The sequence below is a fragment of the Choloepus didactylus genome, chromosome 25, assembly GCF_015220235.1.
Source record: "Choloepus didactylus isolate mChoDid1 chromosome 25, mChoDid1.pri, whole genome shotgun sequence".
Lineage (NCBI taxonomy): Eukaryota > Metazoa > Chordata > Mammalia > Pilosa > Megalonychidae > Choloepus > Choloepus didactylus.
In genome coordinates this window covers 6,051,013-6,067,969 of record NC_051331.1, presented here as the reverse complement: position 1 = coordinate 6,067,969, position 16,957 = coordinate 6,051,013, and the positions used below count along the sequence as shown (strand labels likewise).

General features: G+C 55.8%; 1 protein-coding gene across 9 annotated transcripts in view; it reads right to left on the bottom strand.

Moving 5' to 3' along the window:
* Positions 1-634: 634 nt before the first annotated feature.
* The window catches only part of PDE4A (phosphodiesterase 4A), a 30,973-nt gene continuing 14,650 nt past the window's right edge, over positions 635-16,957 (bottom strand). For 2 of the 9 annotated variants that reach the window (XM_037818377.1, XM_037818376.1), the window contains exons 2-15: positions 14,267-14,455; positions 13,929-14,020; positions 13,773-13,843; positions 13,114-13,163; positions 12,895-13,007; positions 9,027-9,120; positions 6,754-6,977; positions 5,840-5,938; positions 5,580-5,744; positions 5,288-5,387; positions 5,003-5,157; positions 4,484-4,606; positions 3,945-4,127; positions 640-1,443 (exon numbers count right to left, since the gene is read on the bottom strand). In XM_037818377.1, the coding sequence (XP_037674305.1) occupies positions 754-1,443; positions 3,945-4,127; positions 4,484-4,606; positions 5,003-5,157; positions 5,288-5,387; positions 5,580-5,744; positions 5,840-5,938; positions 6,754-6,977; positions 9,027-9,120; positions 12,895-13,007; positions 13,114-13,163; positions 13,773-13,843; positions 13,929-14,020; positions 14,267-14,441 (2,334 nt within the window). In that variant the 5' untranslated portion in view covers positions 14,442-14,455 and the 3' untranslated portion in view covers positions 640-753. Of the gene's footprint in view, positions 1,444-3,944; positions 4,128-4,483; positions 4,607-5,002; positions 5,158-5,287; positions 5,388-5,579; positions 5,745-5,839; positions 5,939-6,753; positions 6,978-9,026; positions 9,121-10,500; positions 10,861-12,894; positions 13,008-13,113; positions 13,164-13,772; positions 13,844-13,928; positions 14,021-14,266; positions 14,456-16,957 lie in introns of those variants that run through there. The other 7 variants (XM_037818370.1, XM_037818372.1, XM_037818374.1 and 4 more) reach the window with 7 other exon arrangements.

The following is a 16,957-nucleotide window of genomic DNA, read 5'->3' as shown; positions in this document are numbered from 1 at the left end:
GTTGGGGGTGGGAGAGGTGATGGAGGGTGGGAGAGAGGTTTGGGGGTGGGAAAGAGGGCTGGGGGTGGGAGGGGGGTCAGGGGTGTGGGAGAAGGGTTTGGAGGTGGGAGAGGGTTTGGAGGTGGGAGGGGGGTTTGGGGGTGGGAGGGGGTTTGGGGTTGGGAGAGGGGTTTGGGGTGGGAGAGGGGTTTGGGGGTGGGAGGGGTTAGGGGTGGAGGGGTTGGGGAGACGGGGGATTTGGGGGTGGGAGGGGGATCAGGGGGGTGGGAGGGGGATCAGGGGGGTGGGAGAGGGATCAGGGGGGTGGGAGAAGGGTTTGGAGGTGGGAGGGGGGTTTGGGGTTGGGAGGGGGTTAGGGGTTGGGAGACGGGGTTTGGGGGTGGGAGACGGGTTTGGGGTTGGGAGGGGGGAGCCAGGACAGGAACATCTACAGTTGCTGTGTTTCATTCTTTTTTTTTTTTCTTTTTTCTTTTTCTAAAAATGTAACAATTAAAATTCAAAAAAATAAAACCCCTTCCCGGACCTCAGCCCCTAGGTTCCCCAGCCCCCACCTCCAAAGAAAGGCCCTGTGTGGGTGAGGGTGAGGGGGTGGAAAAAAAGGGGAAAAGAAGAAAAAAGAGGAAAAAAAAAAAAAAAAAGCCCACTTTTCCATTTGCTTTTTTCTCAGGCCCAAGAGTTTTGGAGGCAGCAGAGGTGGCGGAGAGGGCCGGGGGTGGCGATGGGGGGGGGAGGCGGGGACAGGGGGCTGGCGGCTCAGGTGGGGTCTCCCGCTGATGCCCACCCCCCAGGAACTGGAAGCACGGGTGGGCCCTCGCCCGATGTCCCCGTGCACGTGCGGCACCCCCTCTTGGCAGCCTGTTGCTCTCTCTGGGCCCCCACCTCGGCCGCCGTGGAGGGGAGGCCCGGGAGGCCCGGGGTCTCCTCTTGCGGGGACGGGGTCCTCAAGGCCGGCGGAAGGGGACCCTTGGGGGGCAGAGCAGGGTGGCAGCAGCCGCGGCTCACGGCGTCTCGGAACGTGCCCTCGTCCCGGGCGGGAGGCGCCGTCCCTTCCCGGGAGGCTGGCTGCGTCGAGTACACTTCCCCTGCCTCCACCTCCCCATCTGTGTCCTGGCCCTGCACGTCCAAGGGCATCTCGGTCAGGGCTGCCTCCTGGGCTGTAAACAATTCCTGCACTGTGACGGCGACCCGGGCCGTGGGGACCTCATCATCGTTGTCGTCGTCCTCCTCCTCCAGCGTCAGCTCGAACTGGAACTTATCTGGGGGGGCCGGGTGGCCGGGTCCCCCGGGGTCCTCCTCCGGCGGTGGCGACGGGCTCTGCCGAATGGCGCTGTAGTACCAGTCCCGGTTGTCCTCCAATGTGTCCAGGATCTCCTGGGCGTCGGGGTGGACCAGATCAGCCCAGGTTTCCCACAGCGGGTGTACGATGTAGTCAATAAATCCCACCTGGGTGGAGAGGGAGGGAAAAGATATGAACGGGTAGCTCCTGAGCAACTGCACCATGATGTGGGATCTACGGAAACTAAAGAGATGCATATATGAAAGAACTAAAGCTGGGACTCAGACAGAGCTTGTACTTGTGTTTGCAGCAGCGATAGCCAAAAAGTGCAAACGACACAGGTGTCCGTCGATGGACGAATGGAGAAACAATGGGGGTCCCTCTGGACAATGGAATATTACTCGGTGTAAAAATGCCTGAAATTCTGATGCATGCTGCCATGTGGGTGAACCTCTAAAATGTTACGTGAAGTGAAAGAAGGCAGATTCAGAAGGGCAAATATTGCATGATTCCACTTATATAAAATACTAAGAATAAGCAAATTCATAGACAAGTAGCTTAGCGGTTACATATATCCCATATTGTTTAAAGAGCCCAGAGTTTCTGTTTGGGGTGATGAAAAAGCTTCTGTGATGGATACTGGTGATGGTAGCACAACACTACAAATATAATTAACACACACATAAACATGGTTAAAAAGAAATTTTATGTTATATATATGTTACCACAATAAGTTTTTTTTTAAATGCTTATACCATTTGACCCAGCAATTTTGCTTCTCCAGACCCACCTGGAAAAACTCTTGAATAAATAATAAGAAAAAAAAATCACATATGAGGTAGTAACCAAAAACTGGAAACACCTAGCTCTGTATGTCACTTGAGGATTAGTTTAAAAAAAAACAACCTCATAGCACGTTACAGATATTCATTACGGCATTTTTTGCAACAACAAGAAATGATTTTGTGGCAGACTACTGGCTAATGCCCTGATATTATCTCCCCTCCTTCTTATTGAGAGAATTTTGATTGGCTTGGGGGAGGCAATGCATGGAGCTGAAAACTACATCTCCCAGGCTCCTTTGCAAAGAGGGTGACAAGGTGACAGGCTACAGGGGGAAGATGCTGGGGGCTCCTTGACTGACGTTGGCCTCTCCTCCTGGATGGCTGGGGCTTTGGAAGCATCTGTGACTGTGAACCATCACCGAGGCTGGAGCCCTGTGTCTGGGGGTGGGTGGGTGCATGGGAACAGAAACCCCAAAGGCTCCTGGTTGCATGAAGATTTTAGGGAGCCTCTAACCCTGTGCCAATCTCCCTTGCTTCAGACTTTGCTTACATGAGAGAAAAAATAAAGCGTTACCTTGCTTAAGTCACCATGAATTCTTAACTGCTAATCAGCTAAATGTCCCTCAACAACAGAACAGCAAATAAACCCACATCTAGCTATATCGATGAGAATACTATATAGCTGCAAAAAAGGATGAACTAAATCTAGTGGTTTTCAAAAGTGAGGGGGAGAATGGTATATGGGGAAATCTACCCTTTGCATACTGGGTACTATAATTAATAGGAATACCTTACTAGCACCACACAAATAGTAGGGACAAACAATTAAGGGCCGAAAAGAGCCATGGGGTGTTTGGAGTCATGAGAATTGTTTAAAATGGAGAGTGATGAGGACTATACAACTAAGTGACGATAATGTGAGATATGGATGGACTATCATGGACATAACACATGTTATGTGAATTTAGGAGCCCCCTATTTTGTAAGTCAAGCCCTCAATCTTGAGGCTTGCTCTTGTGGAACTTATGGTTGCAAAGGGGAGACTAAGCCCCACCTATAATTATGCCTAGGAGTCACCTCCAGAGAACCTCTTTTGTTGCTCGAATGTGGACTTTCTCTCTCTAAGACCAACTCTGCAAATAAATTCATCACCCTCCCCCTGACATGGGACACGGATTCCGGAAATGAGCCTGACCCTGGCATCAAGGGATTGAGAATGCCTTTTTGACCAAAAGGGGGAAAAGAAAGGCAACAAAATAAGGTTTCAGTGGCTAAGAGATTTCAAAAGAGTCAAGAGGCTGTCCTGGAGGTTACTCCTATGCAAGCTTCAGCTAGATATGCCAAATGACCTGCGTGCCAACAGTGCCAAGACTGGAAAATGGGGTCTGCAAGGATGGGGACACGGAGCGGAGAAGGGTGGGTGTCCCCAGGGAGGAGAATGGATGTGGGGATGGTGAGAAATCATCAAGTTCATGCTTTAGAGTTGAGTCTTTTACACCGAGATGGGATCCCTGTACCTCATGTCCAGTGAAATGACTGTGGGATAAAGCCATGTCATTTCATCTCTTTGCTAAATTCACTGAAAATCAGGGACACAGTACCAGGGGCCAGGTTATGGGGAAACCGTGTGGCTGTAAAAAAACAGAGCCAGGTAGCTACGGGTGATTTCTTACTGATGTCCCCGTGCCTGCTGCAAACGAGCTACCTGCTCGAGAGCAGGCAGGTCTACAGGTCACCAGTTCAGTGTCGGACACAGGAGAAAATATTTCCCATCGAGACAGAGGAGGAAAATCAAAACAGCACAGAAAACCTGGCGGCAGCGGTGGAGGGGAGCCGGGATGGGACGGGGAGGCCCCCCTGCCGCCGGCCCAGTGTCCCCGTACCTGGGACTTCTCCACCGAGGCCGTGAGCTTGTCGCACATGGGGCTGATCTCCATCCCGCGCTCGCGCTCGCGGTCGCCCTGCTGGAAGAACTCGGCCATGATGCGGTCCGTCCACTGGCGGTACAGGGGCAGCGGCTTGGTGGGGTTGCTGAGGTCGGCGCAGTGCACCATGTTCCGCAGGACCTGGGGGGGGGGGGACCTTCAGAGACCACCCCCTTGGGAGGCTGGGGCGGGGCGTGGGGAGGAGGGGGAGAGGGAAGGGGGAGATGGGGGATGGATAATGAAGTGAGGGCAAGGGGAGAGGGCAGGGGGAGATGGGGGCATGGGAAGGAGCTGATGGGAGGGGATAACCAAGAGAGGGGAGGGAGGGTGGGAAGAGATGGGGGGGGAGATGGGAAGGAGACATGGGGAGATGGGGAAGAGGAGGGCAGGGGACGGCCGAAAAAAGACAGGATGGAGAGAGGCAGCCACCCAAGGAGAAAGGGGTGAGGGGCGGGGCAAGGGTCCAGTATCCTGATATGGGGGGCTGGGGGGGACACCTGGATGCGGTCAGAGTAGTTGTCCAGCAGGAGGACCCCTGAGCTCGTCACTTTCTTGGTCTCCACCATTGTCTTGAGGTCGGCCAGGAGAGTCATGTGCTTGGACATGTCCGTGGCCAGCACCTGCGGGCCAGGGGGCGTGGTCACCGGGCAGAAGTGGGGTCGGGGCTTGATCGCCAGGACCCCGCCCTCTGCACACTACCTGCCCGCCGCCCCAGCCCCCGCCCATGCCCCATCCGGGCCCGCCCCACTCAGGCCACGCCCACCAGGACCACGCCCACACCAGCTCCCCAGACCACGCCCATGCCCCCGCCCGCCCGGGCCCGCCTCACCCAGGCCCCGCCCACCCGGACCACGCCCACACCAGCTCCCCACACCACGCCCATGCCACCGCCCGCCCGGGCCCGCCTCACCCAGGCCCCGCCCACCCCCGCCCAGGCCACGCCCACCCTGACCACGCCCATGCCACCGCCCGCCCGGGCCCGCCTCACCGAGGCCCCGCCCCCCCGCCCCGCCCACCATGTCGATGACCATCTTGCGCAGGCTCTGCCGCTGCCGCTTGCTGAGGTTCTGGAAGATGTCGCAGTTGTCGCCCTGCAGCAGCTTGAAGCCCACGGCCAGGTGGTGGTTCTCGAGCACCGACTCGTCGTTGTACATGAGCGCCAGCTCCGAATCTGCAGCCCCAGGCCCGGGCCGGTCAGGGACGGGGACCCCTCCCCACCGGGGTCACCGCCCCCCCGAGGGGAGGGACAGCTCGGGGCCCCGCCCCCGGCCCCGCCCCCGGCCCCGCCCCCCACCACTCACTCGTGTTGATGAGGAACTGGTTGGAGACCCCCGGGTGGTCCACGTCGTGGATGGCGGCCGCGAAGAGGGCAGCCAGAATCTCCAGGTCTGTGAACACGGCCTGGGGGGGCCGAGAGAGACGGGGCAGGGGTCAGAGAGAGATGAGGGGTGCCCGGAGAGCTCAGAGAGAGCCCGGTGGGCATCAGAGCGGGAAAAGGGAAATAGGGGAATGGGAGGCAGACTGGGGGTGTCGAGAAAGGTGAGGGGGTCAGAGAGGGGCCGGGGGCACAGGCAGGGGGGAGTCGGCTCTCACGTCCAGCGCAGGGCTGGCGAGCAGGACGTGGGTGGACTGCAGCACGTCGGCGGCGTGCAGGCTGTTGTGGTAGGCCACGTCCCCGTGGTAGTGGCCCTCCAGAGTCAGCATGTACGTCATCATCGTGTCCCCGGGGATGCGGAACTTCTTCAGCAGGTCCCGCTCCTGAGGGCAGGCAGGGGAGGGAGGGGGGCGCTGGTGACCCCCGAGGCCCCCAGCTCTGCCCTCGCCGGGGCACGCACCCCCACACCCCCCCTCACCTGGAATATGGTGTACATGATACAGGTGAGGGAGCGGCCTCCGGCGTAGTCCGACACGCAGAAAATGTTCAGGCCCCACTTGTTGAGGTTCTCCAGTTCCTGATGGAGATGGAGGCCAGGGGTCAGGGGCCCGGGAGCCCAGAACCTTCTAGACCTAGAGCACGGGTTGTCCGCCTTAGCGCGCGGCACTAAGTCCTGGATCTCACTTGGGCAGGGGAGAGAAGATGTGAAGATGCGACCAGAGTGGGTAAGCGAGCCTCCTGCAGCTTCTGGTGGCAGATCTGGGATGGGAACCGGGTCCCCTGACCCCAAAGCCCAGCTCAGCCTCTGTGCTCAACTGCTTCCCCAGAATCCAAAAGATTGCCGGCACTTAGTAGGTGCTCAATAAAACACCAGGTGCCTGGCTCACAGAGGGGAGCAATGTACCGCCACTGTGGCAACCACTGAGGGTTCAAATCACAGCACAGTCAGTTGAACCTGGTTGTTTACGGGGTGGTCACTGTCCAGATGTCCTTCCCCCCAGCCAGTGTGCCCACCCTCAGCAGCCCGGACCCTCAAAACCTGCACCCTGCTATAGAAAATTACTCTTGCCCCGTGGAAGGTTCATGCTCAGACTTGGGGGTGCAGGGGGCAGCCAAGGATTGACACTGGGGCACAAAAACTCAGCCCTCTTGGCTCGAGGGGCTTTCAACTCTGTCGAGCTGTGTCTAGACTCCAGAGCTGACCGTCGGAGCCCACCACCCTGCCTGGCTTCTTTCCACCCTGCTCCCTTCACTCCCTCCATCCCAAGGAGCCCCTCCCAATAAACCCAAATCCCCCTCTCAGTAAGGAACCCGAAGGAAGACATGCCCCAGAGCCCAGTTCTCCTTTGGGTGCCAGGGAACCCCAGCCCCCCTGCAGAGCCCCCTACCCACTTGGGCCAGGAGCTCTTCTTGATCTGTCTTCACCCCAAAGCGGGGGATGGTGGAGTGATTCAGGCTGCCACTGTGCACCAACTTCTTCACCCCCGTGATCTGGCACATGGGCTGGAACTGGGGCCCAGGGGGCGGGGGCTGCTGGGGACCCCTCTGCCGCGGCGCGGGCGGTTTCTCTCGCTCCTTCATCGTGGGGGACGGGATCTCCACTTCGTTCTGCTTGTCTGCAAGAGATGGCGGTGGTGGTGGTGGAGGGCAGAAGAAGGGGCAGGCGGGAGCATCCTCCCGGGGGGGCCCCCCACCCCTGTGCCCTGGAGGAGCCTCACCCTTCTGAGTTTCGAGCTCATGGCTCCCCAGATTCTGGAAAGCACTGGGGAGGGAGCAGTTCTTCTGGGATGTGGTGGGCTGGAGTGGGGGTCCCAAGGCCAGCTCGGGGGTACGGGGAGGCCCCAACTCCAGAGATAGGTTTGGGAGGGGGGTGACATGAGAAATTGGATAGTGGGCTGGGGGTGTCGGGGAAAGCCGCTGCCGGCTCCGGATGATAAGGGAACCTTCTCGGGCAGGGAAGACACCCCCATGGGGGCTGAGAGGGTTGGTGGAGGGGGGCCGCGCTGGGAGGAGGGAAAGGGGAGGGGTGGTCTCGGGCTCCATGGCGCCCCTCCCCTTGGCACCACCGTGCAGCCGGCCCCCAGAGCCTCTTTCCTGAACTTTCCAGGGCTTCCAGACCCCAACCAGCGTCACCCATTGTGACCTGGGTTCCCACAGCCAATGGCTGGGCCTAATGGGGTAATCTGCATGCCCTACTCCGATTGGCTGGATTCCTAGAATTCTGGGAGCACAGCAGTGCTCCCCATTGGCCGGAGCCAACTCCCAACCCTTCTCTTGAGCTTGGGGGGCAAGTCTGAATTTGGGGACCTTTGGGGCTTGGTAATTAAGTTGCAAGGGTGACATTACCCTGAATTTTGGGCGTATCCAACTTGGGGAGCTGGATCCAACTTTGGGTTCAGAAGACAGGATGAGTTTAAAGTCCCCCTGAGCTTGGGGGTTCCCATGAATCTGGGGTGTTCTACTGGATTTGAGGTTCCACTGATTCAGGAAATTCTGCTAAGTTTGGGGAATCTCTTACGGGTCCTCAAGCTTGGGAATCCTATTGAGTTTGGGTATTTAAAATTTGGGGGTCTTCTGAGTTTGAGGGGTCATACGAAGTCTTGAATTTGGGGGGCTTTTCAGCTTGGAGGCTTTTAAAGTATGGGGGTCTTTGGCAGGCTCTTAAGCCCCAAGCTTAACTTTGAGAACCCTATTGAGTTTTAGGGCATCTCGAGGATCTTCTGAACTTGGGGGGGCAACCCAAATTTGAAAACTCGAAATTCTGGGTGCCACTGATTTTGGGGGGCTTTTCAGCTTGGAGGGTTTTTTTATAGACACCCCCATGTATTTTTTTTTTTGACATTTGAGTAAACATTTTTTAAAAATTAGAGAAGTTGTAGGTTTACAGCAGAATTCTGCAGAGTTCCCATATACCCCCCTAACAGTTTCCCCCTTTGTTATCACTACTTTGCATTAATGTGCTGCTTCTGTTACAAACGATGAGAGAATGTTATTTTAATTGCACTATTAAATTAATCCATGGCTTACATCACTGTTTGTTGTTTGTGTTGTATACTCCTGTGGTTTTTTCTTAGTCAGAATTTTTTTTTTAATTAGAGACATTATCGCTTTACAGAAAAATCATGCGTAAAATACAGAATTCCTATATACCACTCTAATTATTAACACCTTGCTTTAGTGTGGCACATTTGTTACAGTTCATGAAAGAATATTTTTATAATTGTATGAATAAATATAATCCATGATTTACAGTAGTGTTCCCTGTTTGTGTTGTACAGTCCTCTGTTTATATTCGTGGTTGTTTTATATTTTTATTGTTATTTTAGCTTGGAGACTTTTTTTGTAATGTTTAGGGATTCTATTTGAGTCTGGAGGTCTCTTGGGGGATCTTAATGTGTTCCACTGAGTATGGGGGTCCAGGGAATTTGGAGGGGCTTTTTGAGCTTGGAGATATTCTTTAATGTGAAGGTCCTATAGAAATTGGGGTCCCCCTGGGTTTGGGGGCAAAGCAAGTGTGGGCAGTCTTGTTCTTGGTGACTTTGACCTCGGGTGAGTTATGAGTCAGGACCCCTGGGTAATTCTGGGCAAGACGGTCCAGGGCTTGGAGCAGCTCCCTCCCACCCAGACGTGCTCCCCGCTGCCCCCCAGTACTGCACCTCACTCACCCAGGAATGTGGTGGAGATGTACTCGGAGACCTGGTTCCCCGACCTGCTCATCTCTGACAGGTGTGTGAGTTCACGGTTTAGCATCCTTTTGAACTAAGGTGAAAGAGGCAAGAAGGAAAGGGTGGTGGGGGTCAACCCCTCTTGTCCTCCCCCACCCCACCCCGGGGCTCTGGATTGGGGGGGGGGTGTCCCCAGGCTTGGGGAGTGAGGATTCCAGCCTCCCCCTCCCTGCCTAAAGCTCCCCCCTCCACAAAGAGGAGCCAGAGGAGCACCTGTGGATGGGAGGGGTTTCTGCCTGCCAGGGAGCCAATGGGGTATCAGGAGACTCTGGTTGCCATGGTGACGGGAGTCTCCTTAGCAACTCCTCCTCCAACCAGCTGCTGAGCTGGGGGAAAGTGGGGGGCAGGTGGGCAGGCCACTTAACCCTTGCCTTCTCAGAGCCACCCCTAGCCTAGGTTTTCCCAGGCCCGGACCGCATTCTCTGGGGGTCCTGGACCCCACCTCCACCCCAACCTGTTTGGAAAGGGGGGGACGCAGTATCCAAGCCCCGGATGAGGAGGTGGTTTGGCTAGGGCTGGGGGGGTGGGGGGAAGTGAGCAGAGGAAACCCCAGTTCAGTCACCCAGGAAACGAGGGTCCCCATCATAGACCCCTCCCCCACCTCAGAGAGGTGGAGAGATGCACAGACAAATGGGGCCGCCCCGAAACTGGGCCTGGGGGGGTCCCTCCTAGCCCCCCGACCCATGGCACTTCACACGAGCCTCTGCTGTGACATTGTGCATGAAGGAGAAAGGGCATCGGCTCCCCGCCCCCCCAAGCTCTGCCGAGGTGCCCCCAAAGCAGGAGCCCACTTCTTCCAGAAAGCATCAGGGGCACTCGCAGGAAGTGTGAGGCTTTGTGCTCACTCCTGACCACCGTGCTGCCCAGAGAACCAGGCTGTCCACAGAGACACACAACAAAGATGGACACACAAAGTCTCACGACGGCACACAGGGTCACAGGCTCCTGGGTCACACAGCCCTACACGGTGTCACACAGCCCCAGCCATGCAAATCAGGGTGCACAAACAACAAGGGAGTCCCTGCCACTCGGGGTCACATGCCCCAGAAAAATCACGCAGCGGTGGGCTCCCAGACGTGGCCCGACACCACCACACAGTCACGGCTTTGTGATCGCACACAGGGCCACGCTGTGACCCAGGCAAGCAAGTGCAAAGGCAGGTGTGCACACATGCACATGCACACACACACACATACACACACACACACACGGCCAAGCAAGATGCCACAAGCATCCACGCCCAGCCCTGGGCCACACACACACACACACACACACAGAAGCCTACATCCCCAGGCCACACACGTGCACGGCTGCACACACAAGCCCAGACCTGGGGGCTGAAGGGTCCCAGGCAGAAAAGCCAGAGCTGGGGGAAGGGGGTCTCCCACCCATCCTCCACCCCATGGTCCCCTACCTGGTCCCACCAGCCCACCAGCCAGGGCTTGGAGCAGGTCTCACAGAAGAAATCCACCAAGGGCATCTTGGAGCCTTAGCCCCGCTCGGGGGGCCGCCACACACAGAGGCTGAGTTTGGGGAGTCCTGGGGTTAACCGGGGGAGGGGGCCGGGCAGATGGGCAGGGGAAGGGGGAGCTGCGGAGGGGCCAGGGCCGGCCCAGCTGGACTGGGAGCTCCCTTCCCCTCCGTGCTCCCGGCCACAGCCCCCTTACATGATCCACCAGCCCCTGGCCCTGCAGGCCCCCCCACGGCAGCAGCTGGAGGCAGCCGGGGGGCCCCTGCCCATGGAGGGCAGGGCAGAGGGTCCCGGGACGAGGCTGCTGAGGCTCGGGGTCTGTGTGTGTGTGCGCCTGCCCCTGTGTGTGTGTGTGTGTGTGTGTGTGTGTGTGTGCTCACTGCAGCACCAGCTAGCTGCATTTGATGTCAGGTGGTGTTGAGTGGGGGGGCGTTAAAGGGGCATCAGAGCCCGTGGGGATGCTAGGGGATGGGCAGGGGAGCTCGGCTCCCACCCCGAGAGGACATGTCCCCTCCAGGGACACACCCAGAGACAGATGCCCGACACACTCACGGACGCACAGTCACCCTGAGCCACACCTTTCCCAACACAGACCCATGCCCAGAGGCTTGGCACGCTCTCACACACTTGAACACCCACAGATCCCCAGATACTTTCAGTCTCACCTTTTCTGTACACACGCATGCACACATTCACACACTCCCGAGAGAGTAGCAAACCCTAAAGGCCAACACACTTGACAGCACTCGAGATTGTAGACACAGGCAGTTAGCACTTAATGCACAGAGAGTTTCTATTTGGGGTGACCGAAAAGTTCTGGTGATGGATGGTGGGGACGGTGGCATGATTTGGTGAATGTAATTAATCCCACTGAATTATTTATTTGAATGTGGGTAAAAGGGGAAATTTTAGGTTGTATATATATTACTGGAGTAAAAAAAAACAACACTTGTACTGTACAACACACATCGTGAACCCCAATGTGCACCATGGGTGACAGTTAAGAGTGCAATGCTAGAATTGTGCTTTCATCAGTTGTAACGAATGTACCACAACAATGCAAGGTGTCAATAATTGGGTGGTATACGGGGACCCTGGATTTTATGCATGATTAGAACATGCATAAAATCTATAAATTCTCTAATAAAAATGTGTTTTCATGGTAAAAATAAAAAAGAATACAAAGAAAGGGGGTTAATACTTAATGGGTATTGGGTATTGGGTGATGGGTATTGGATGATGGGTATTGGGTGATGGAGAAGTTTTGGTAATGGATGGTGGTGATAGCCACAAAATATTGTGAATCAGATTAACATCACTGAATTGTATAGTTGAAAGTGGTTAAAATGGAAAACATTACGTTATATTTATGTTACCATAATGAAATTAAAAAAAAACACACACACACAAAAAACGGAAATACAAATACCTTGACACACAACTTCCAAGAACACAGACCCACACCCAGATATATGTGGAGACACACACCTAGGGACAAACACCAGATGCTACACACACTTCCAGACACACACACACCCCCACAGACGTACTCTTGAAAAAACAGAGATCCCCACATTTTCTTGGCCACAAACATACCCTGACAAATCCATAAGTAAATACTAACACTTGCATCCCACAGGAGTACGCACACGCATATACCCAGAGACACGGTCACACGCTCAGATGCTCGCCCCAGCCGCGGGCACACAGTTGCCCTCAGACTCGCACGTGCCCAGACAAGCCCCCACTTGCAGACGTACACCCCCCAGCAGAGACACCCCCACTGGCACACTCATTTCCTGAAAGGCAACCACCCACAAGGGCTGCTACCACGCTGCACAACTCCAGGAAGCATCCTTCACGCCGCCTGCTTTCTGAATGGTGCCCTTGGAGTTGTGCAGTGTCCAACCTGTGCAGCTGTACATGGAAGTCTTGCGCCCTCCCCTGCAAACAGGCACCGGGTCACAGACAACCACGTGTGGATATATATTCGGAATCACACCTGGACCAACTCACACACACCCCTCCGACACAGCTCCACACTGTTGCCAGGGCAAACCTGTACTGCCCTGCCTGTCACCCCTCATGGATCCTCTCTGAGCACATCCCCAGCCCTGCCAAAGCGTGTCTAAACAAATCCAAACCACAGTCACAGATGCACAACCGCAGAGCAACTCCCCAAGAATACAAGCCCCCTGGGGGAGATGGTCACCCACAGACAGACATGCCTCCAGACACACACACACCCCAGAGCTATAAATTCTGGAGCCGTCCCCAGCAATTGGCCCCGCCCCAGAGCTGACCACGCCCCACAGGCCCCGCCCCCAGCCCACACACCTTGTGCGAGGCCATCTCGCTGACTGATCGGTAGGTCTGCATCGTCTCCAGCTGCTCCAGACACCAGTCCAGCTCCTCCAACGTCTCCCGGGCCAGCTGCTGACACGTCTCCTCTGGGGAAGGGGCCGCCGGGGGTCGGTGACTGCCAGGACCCCCAGGCGGACACTCGGAGGCCCCCAGCTGCTGCCAGCGGGGTCCCCACCCCCCAGGTTTACCTACCTGACAGCGTGGCCTTGCACACCGGGGGTGGGCCGCCCAGCGGGGAGCGCCTGCAGAGAAACGTGGCTCCCGCGTCAGCCTGGCAAGCCCCCACTCCATGCCCCCCATTTCCCCACCCTCCACCATGCGCCCCCTGTGCCAATTTTTCTTCTCCCTGGCATCACTGTGTCCCAGGTAGGCCACCAGGTATAATGTGCTTTGCCTGCAGCCTCTCATAAGAACCCATCTTACAGATGGGGAAACTGAGGCTCAGGCCGGTGTGCAGCAGGGTCAGGCCCTGCGCCTCCAAAGTCTCTGCTCAGAACCCTCTGAGGTTGGCTCAGCCACACCCCCGGCCCCCAAATAATAAGAACCGCTCCTATTTAGTGGGCACTGACTAGAATGTTCTAGCACTTTCTGTGTATGGCGCTATTAGGATTCCCCATTGCACTGAGGCATTGCGAGAGGCCACTGGCCCAGCAGGTGGGCTTCAGGGACAGGGGGCTTCCTGACCCCCCCCCCCACCGCCACTGGTCTTTATTTATAAAAGCCTTAGACCCTCCAACCGCAGCAGCTCGCGGGTTAGGAGAGAGCCCTTGTCAGGACAGAGGCTCAGGGAGGTCAGGGGCCTGCTTGGGGCCACCCCGGGGGTCCGAGAGGTGACCCCAGCCTCGACTTACTTGTTACTGGGAATGGGGACGTTGGTCAGGAGGGAGAAGTTGCTGCGCACGCTCCGCAGGCTGGCCAGCACCTGCGACGGGGGGAGGGCCGTGAGGCCGGGGGGCCGCCCGGGGGGGCCGCCCCTGCCCCCGTGAACCAGTCGGCAGGGGTCTCACCTGGGCGAAGGGCGTGACGATGAGGTCCTCGGCATGCCTGCAATCACAAGTAGGACAGGTCAGGGGTCCCCACGGCAGGAACCCCCAGGGGCCTGAGTGCCAAAGAAGCAACTCTGCAGTGACACTCTCGGGGGTGGGGCCTGGGGACGCTGGGGTGGGCGGAGAGGGGGCGCCATGGGGGTGGGGGAGGACGGCAGGCTGACCGGGCTGGGCCTGGAGGAAGTGGGGGGCAAGGAGAGGGGCTTAGGTGGGCAGGGGTCTTGGGCAGGTGCCGGGGTGGGCGCCCAGGCTCCTGGGCGGGACGGGCAGTGTGTGGTGGGTGGGGAGGGGGTGCTCACGCCTCGCTGGTGACCGATGAGTTCCGCGACATGGTCTTGGGTGACATGTCATAGTCGCTGTCCGAGCGGTAGAGGAAGGATTCGCGGCGCTGGCTGGTGGCCCCCGCATGCAGAACCAGGCCCGGGCTCGCCTGCGACTCCAGGGGGCTGCGGCCGGGCGAGGGGGACGGTCCATTCTCGGCCTCGAAGCTGCAGGGGGTGGGAAGGGGGCTCAGAGGGGCCGAGGCGGGGTTGGGGAGATCAGAGGGATGAGGGGCCCAAGGAGGTGCCCAGCAGAGATTGTTGGGGACGAGGGGCATCGATAAAGGCTGTTAAAGGCAGACACACACGATGACAGATGGGAGACGGATCTGCAGAGTTCAGTTACTGACCTGCTTGGGAGTGGATGAGGTGGGAAAGCTGTATGTATGTTTCCACCATTTATAGGAAAAGACAATAACAATCATGGGCAATACGTGACCTTGGGTTGGATCTAATAATAGAGGAGAAAAAGGCCAAAAGGGATGTTATTGGGACATATGAAAAAACGAGAGTGTAGATTGTTAGCTTCATCTCAGTGTTAAAGTTCTTGAACTTGATAAATGTACTTAAGTGGTTACTGAAATGAATATCCTTGTTCTTAGGAAATGTACATGTAAGTATTAAGTGTTGAAAGAACATGATGTATATAACCTACTCTCAAATGTTTAGAAAATAGATATATAGGTGGATAAACAGATGAATGGATGGATGCATGGATATTTAGAGATATATATAGATGGATGGATAGATGGATATTTAGATATATGGATGGATGGATGATGGATGGATAGATAGATGGGTAGATGGATGGAGAGGTGAGTGGATGGATGGATGGATGGAGAGGTGGATGGATGGATGGATGGATAGAGAGATGGATGGATGGATGGATGGATGGATGGATGGAGAGGTGGATGGATGGATGGATGGAGAGATGGATGGATGGATGGATGGACAGATGGATGGATGGATGGATGGATGGAGAGGTGGATGGATGGATAGACAGACGGGGAGAGATAGAGAGAGAGAATGATGTGGCAAAATCTTAAAAGTTGGTGATATGGGTATCTGGGTGGGGTGTATGTTGGAGTTCTTTGTATGCGATTTGCATTATTTTTGCAACTGTCCTGTAAGTTTACAAGTATTTCAAAACACAAAGTTTAAAACACACACACACAGCAGTTATTGAGTGCCTCTGTGTGCCAGGGCTCATCACAGGTGCCGGGGACATGGCAGTGAAACACAACAGACCATGCTCATCCTCAGGAGATGGCACGGTCAACACTGAAACAGGTCAGCATAGTGGCAATGCACGCACCCCAAGGCTAGAAGCTCCCCTCTTTCACTGTATCCCCAATCAGCCCCACTGCCAAAATCTATCCAGAATCCACCCACTTTTCATGTCTTGCCCCCATCATCTCCAACCTGGAGGTCCCCTCCACTCCAGTCTCCCAGCTCCTGCCCTTCTCACCACCGTCTTTCTACCCACAATGGCCAGCGGGAGCCTATGAAGACCTCACTCAGGGCACATCTCTCCTGTACTCAGAACCTTCTAGAACTCCCACCTCACTCAGAGCAAAAGCCAAAGCCCTTCCCATGACCAGCAAGGACCTGCCTGATCTTCCTGTCACCTTTCTGCTCTTGTTTCTTCCACTCTCCTTGCTCTCTCTGTTTCTGCCATGATGACTTCCTAACTGTTCTCTGAATACTCCAGCCTCAGGGCCTTTGCACAGCCTGTGCCCGGTGCCTGGAATTCCCTTCTCCCAGACATCCGCATGGCTTCACCCTCACCTCCTTCAGGTCTCAGTTCAAATGCCACCTCCTCAGGGAGGCCCTCCCTGAGCAGCCCATCCGAAGTTTCAACCCTACCCTGATATTTCATATCGGCTTTCCTTTTCAAAAATAATTTGACAAATTATTACTTCTCACCGCCCGACATCCCTATTGTTTTCCTTAAGTTCTTGACTGTTTGCCTTCCCTTCTAGAACTAAGCTTCACAGAGCAGGGACTTTGTCTGCTTTGGTCACTGTTTTGTCTCTGGGGCCTAGATCAGAACCTCACACACAGTAGGTGCACAATAGATGTTTGTTGAATGAATCATTAAACACATGAATGAATAAATGAATGACTACATGAACTGGATTGTGCCAAGCAGAGAATTAAAACCAGGTGTGGTGACAGCAAGTCACTGGACGGTGAATTCCGCCGCAGTGATCAGGGAGGGCCTCTCTGAGGAGGTGGCGTCTGAGCAGGGCCTAAAAGGAGGAAGAGCCCCCCAGGACTCAGTAGGGGGAAACAGCAAGTGCAAAGGCCCTGGGGCAGGAACTGGTTTTTGTTTGGGGACCAGCAAGAAAGCTGGTGTGGCTGGAGTGGAGACCCAGACAGACCGAGACCCAGGGAAAAGAGACAGAAGACCCCAGCCCAGGGGCACTGGTGAGACAGGGACCCCCCGCTGGAGGCAAGGGTGGGTAACTGACCTCATTTTACAGATGAAGAAACTAAGGCTCAGAGAGGAAGATGCTTAGTTTTGGGTCACACAGCAAGATTGTGGAGGAGTCAAAATTCAAACCCAGGTCTTCTGATCCCCCAGACTAAAATATTAACCATTACCCTCGGCCTCTTTGACCCCCTCCATTGGAGCCGGAAGGGCCAGCACAAATGTTCCCAGGGGCC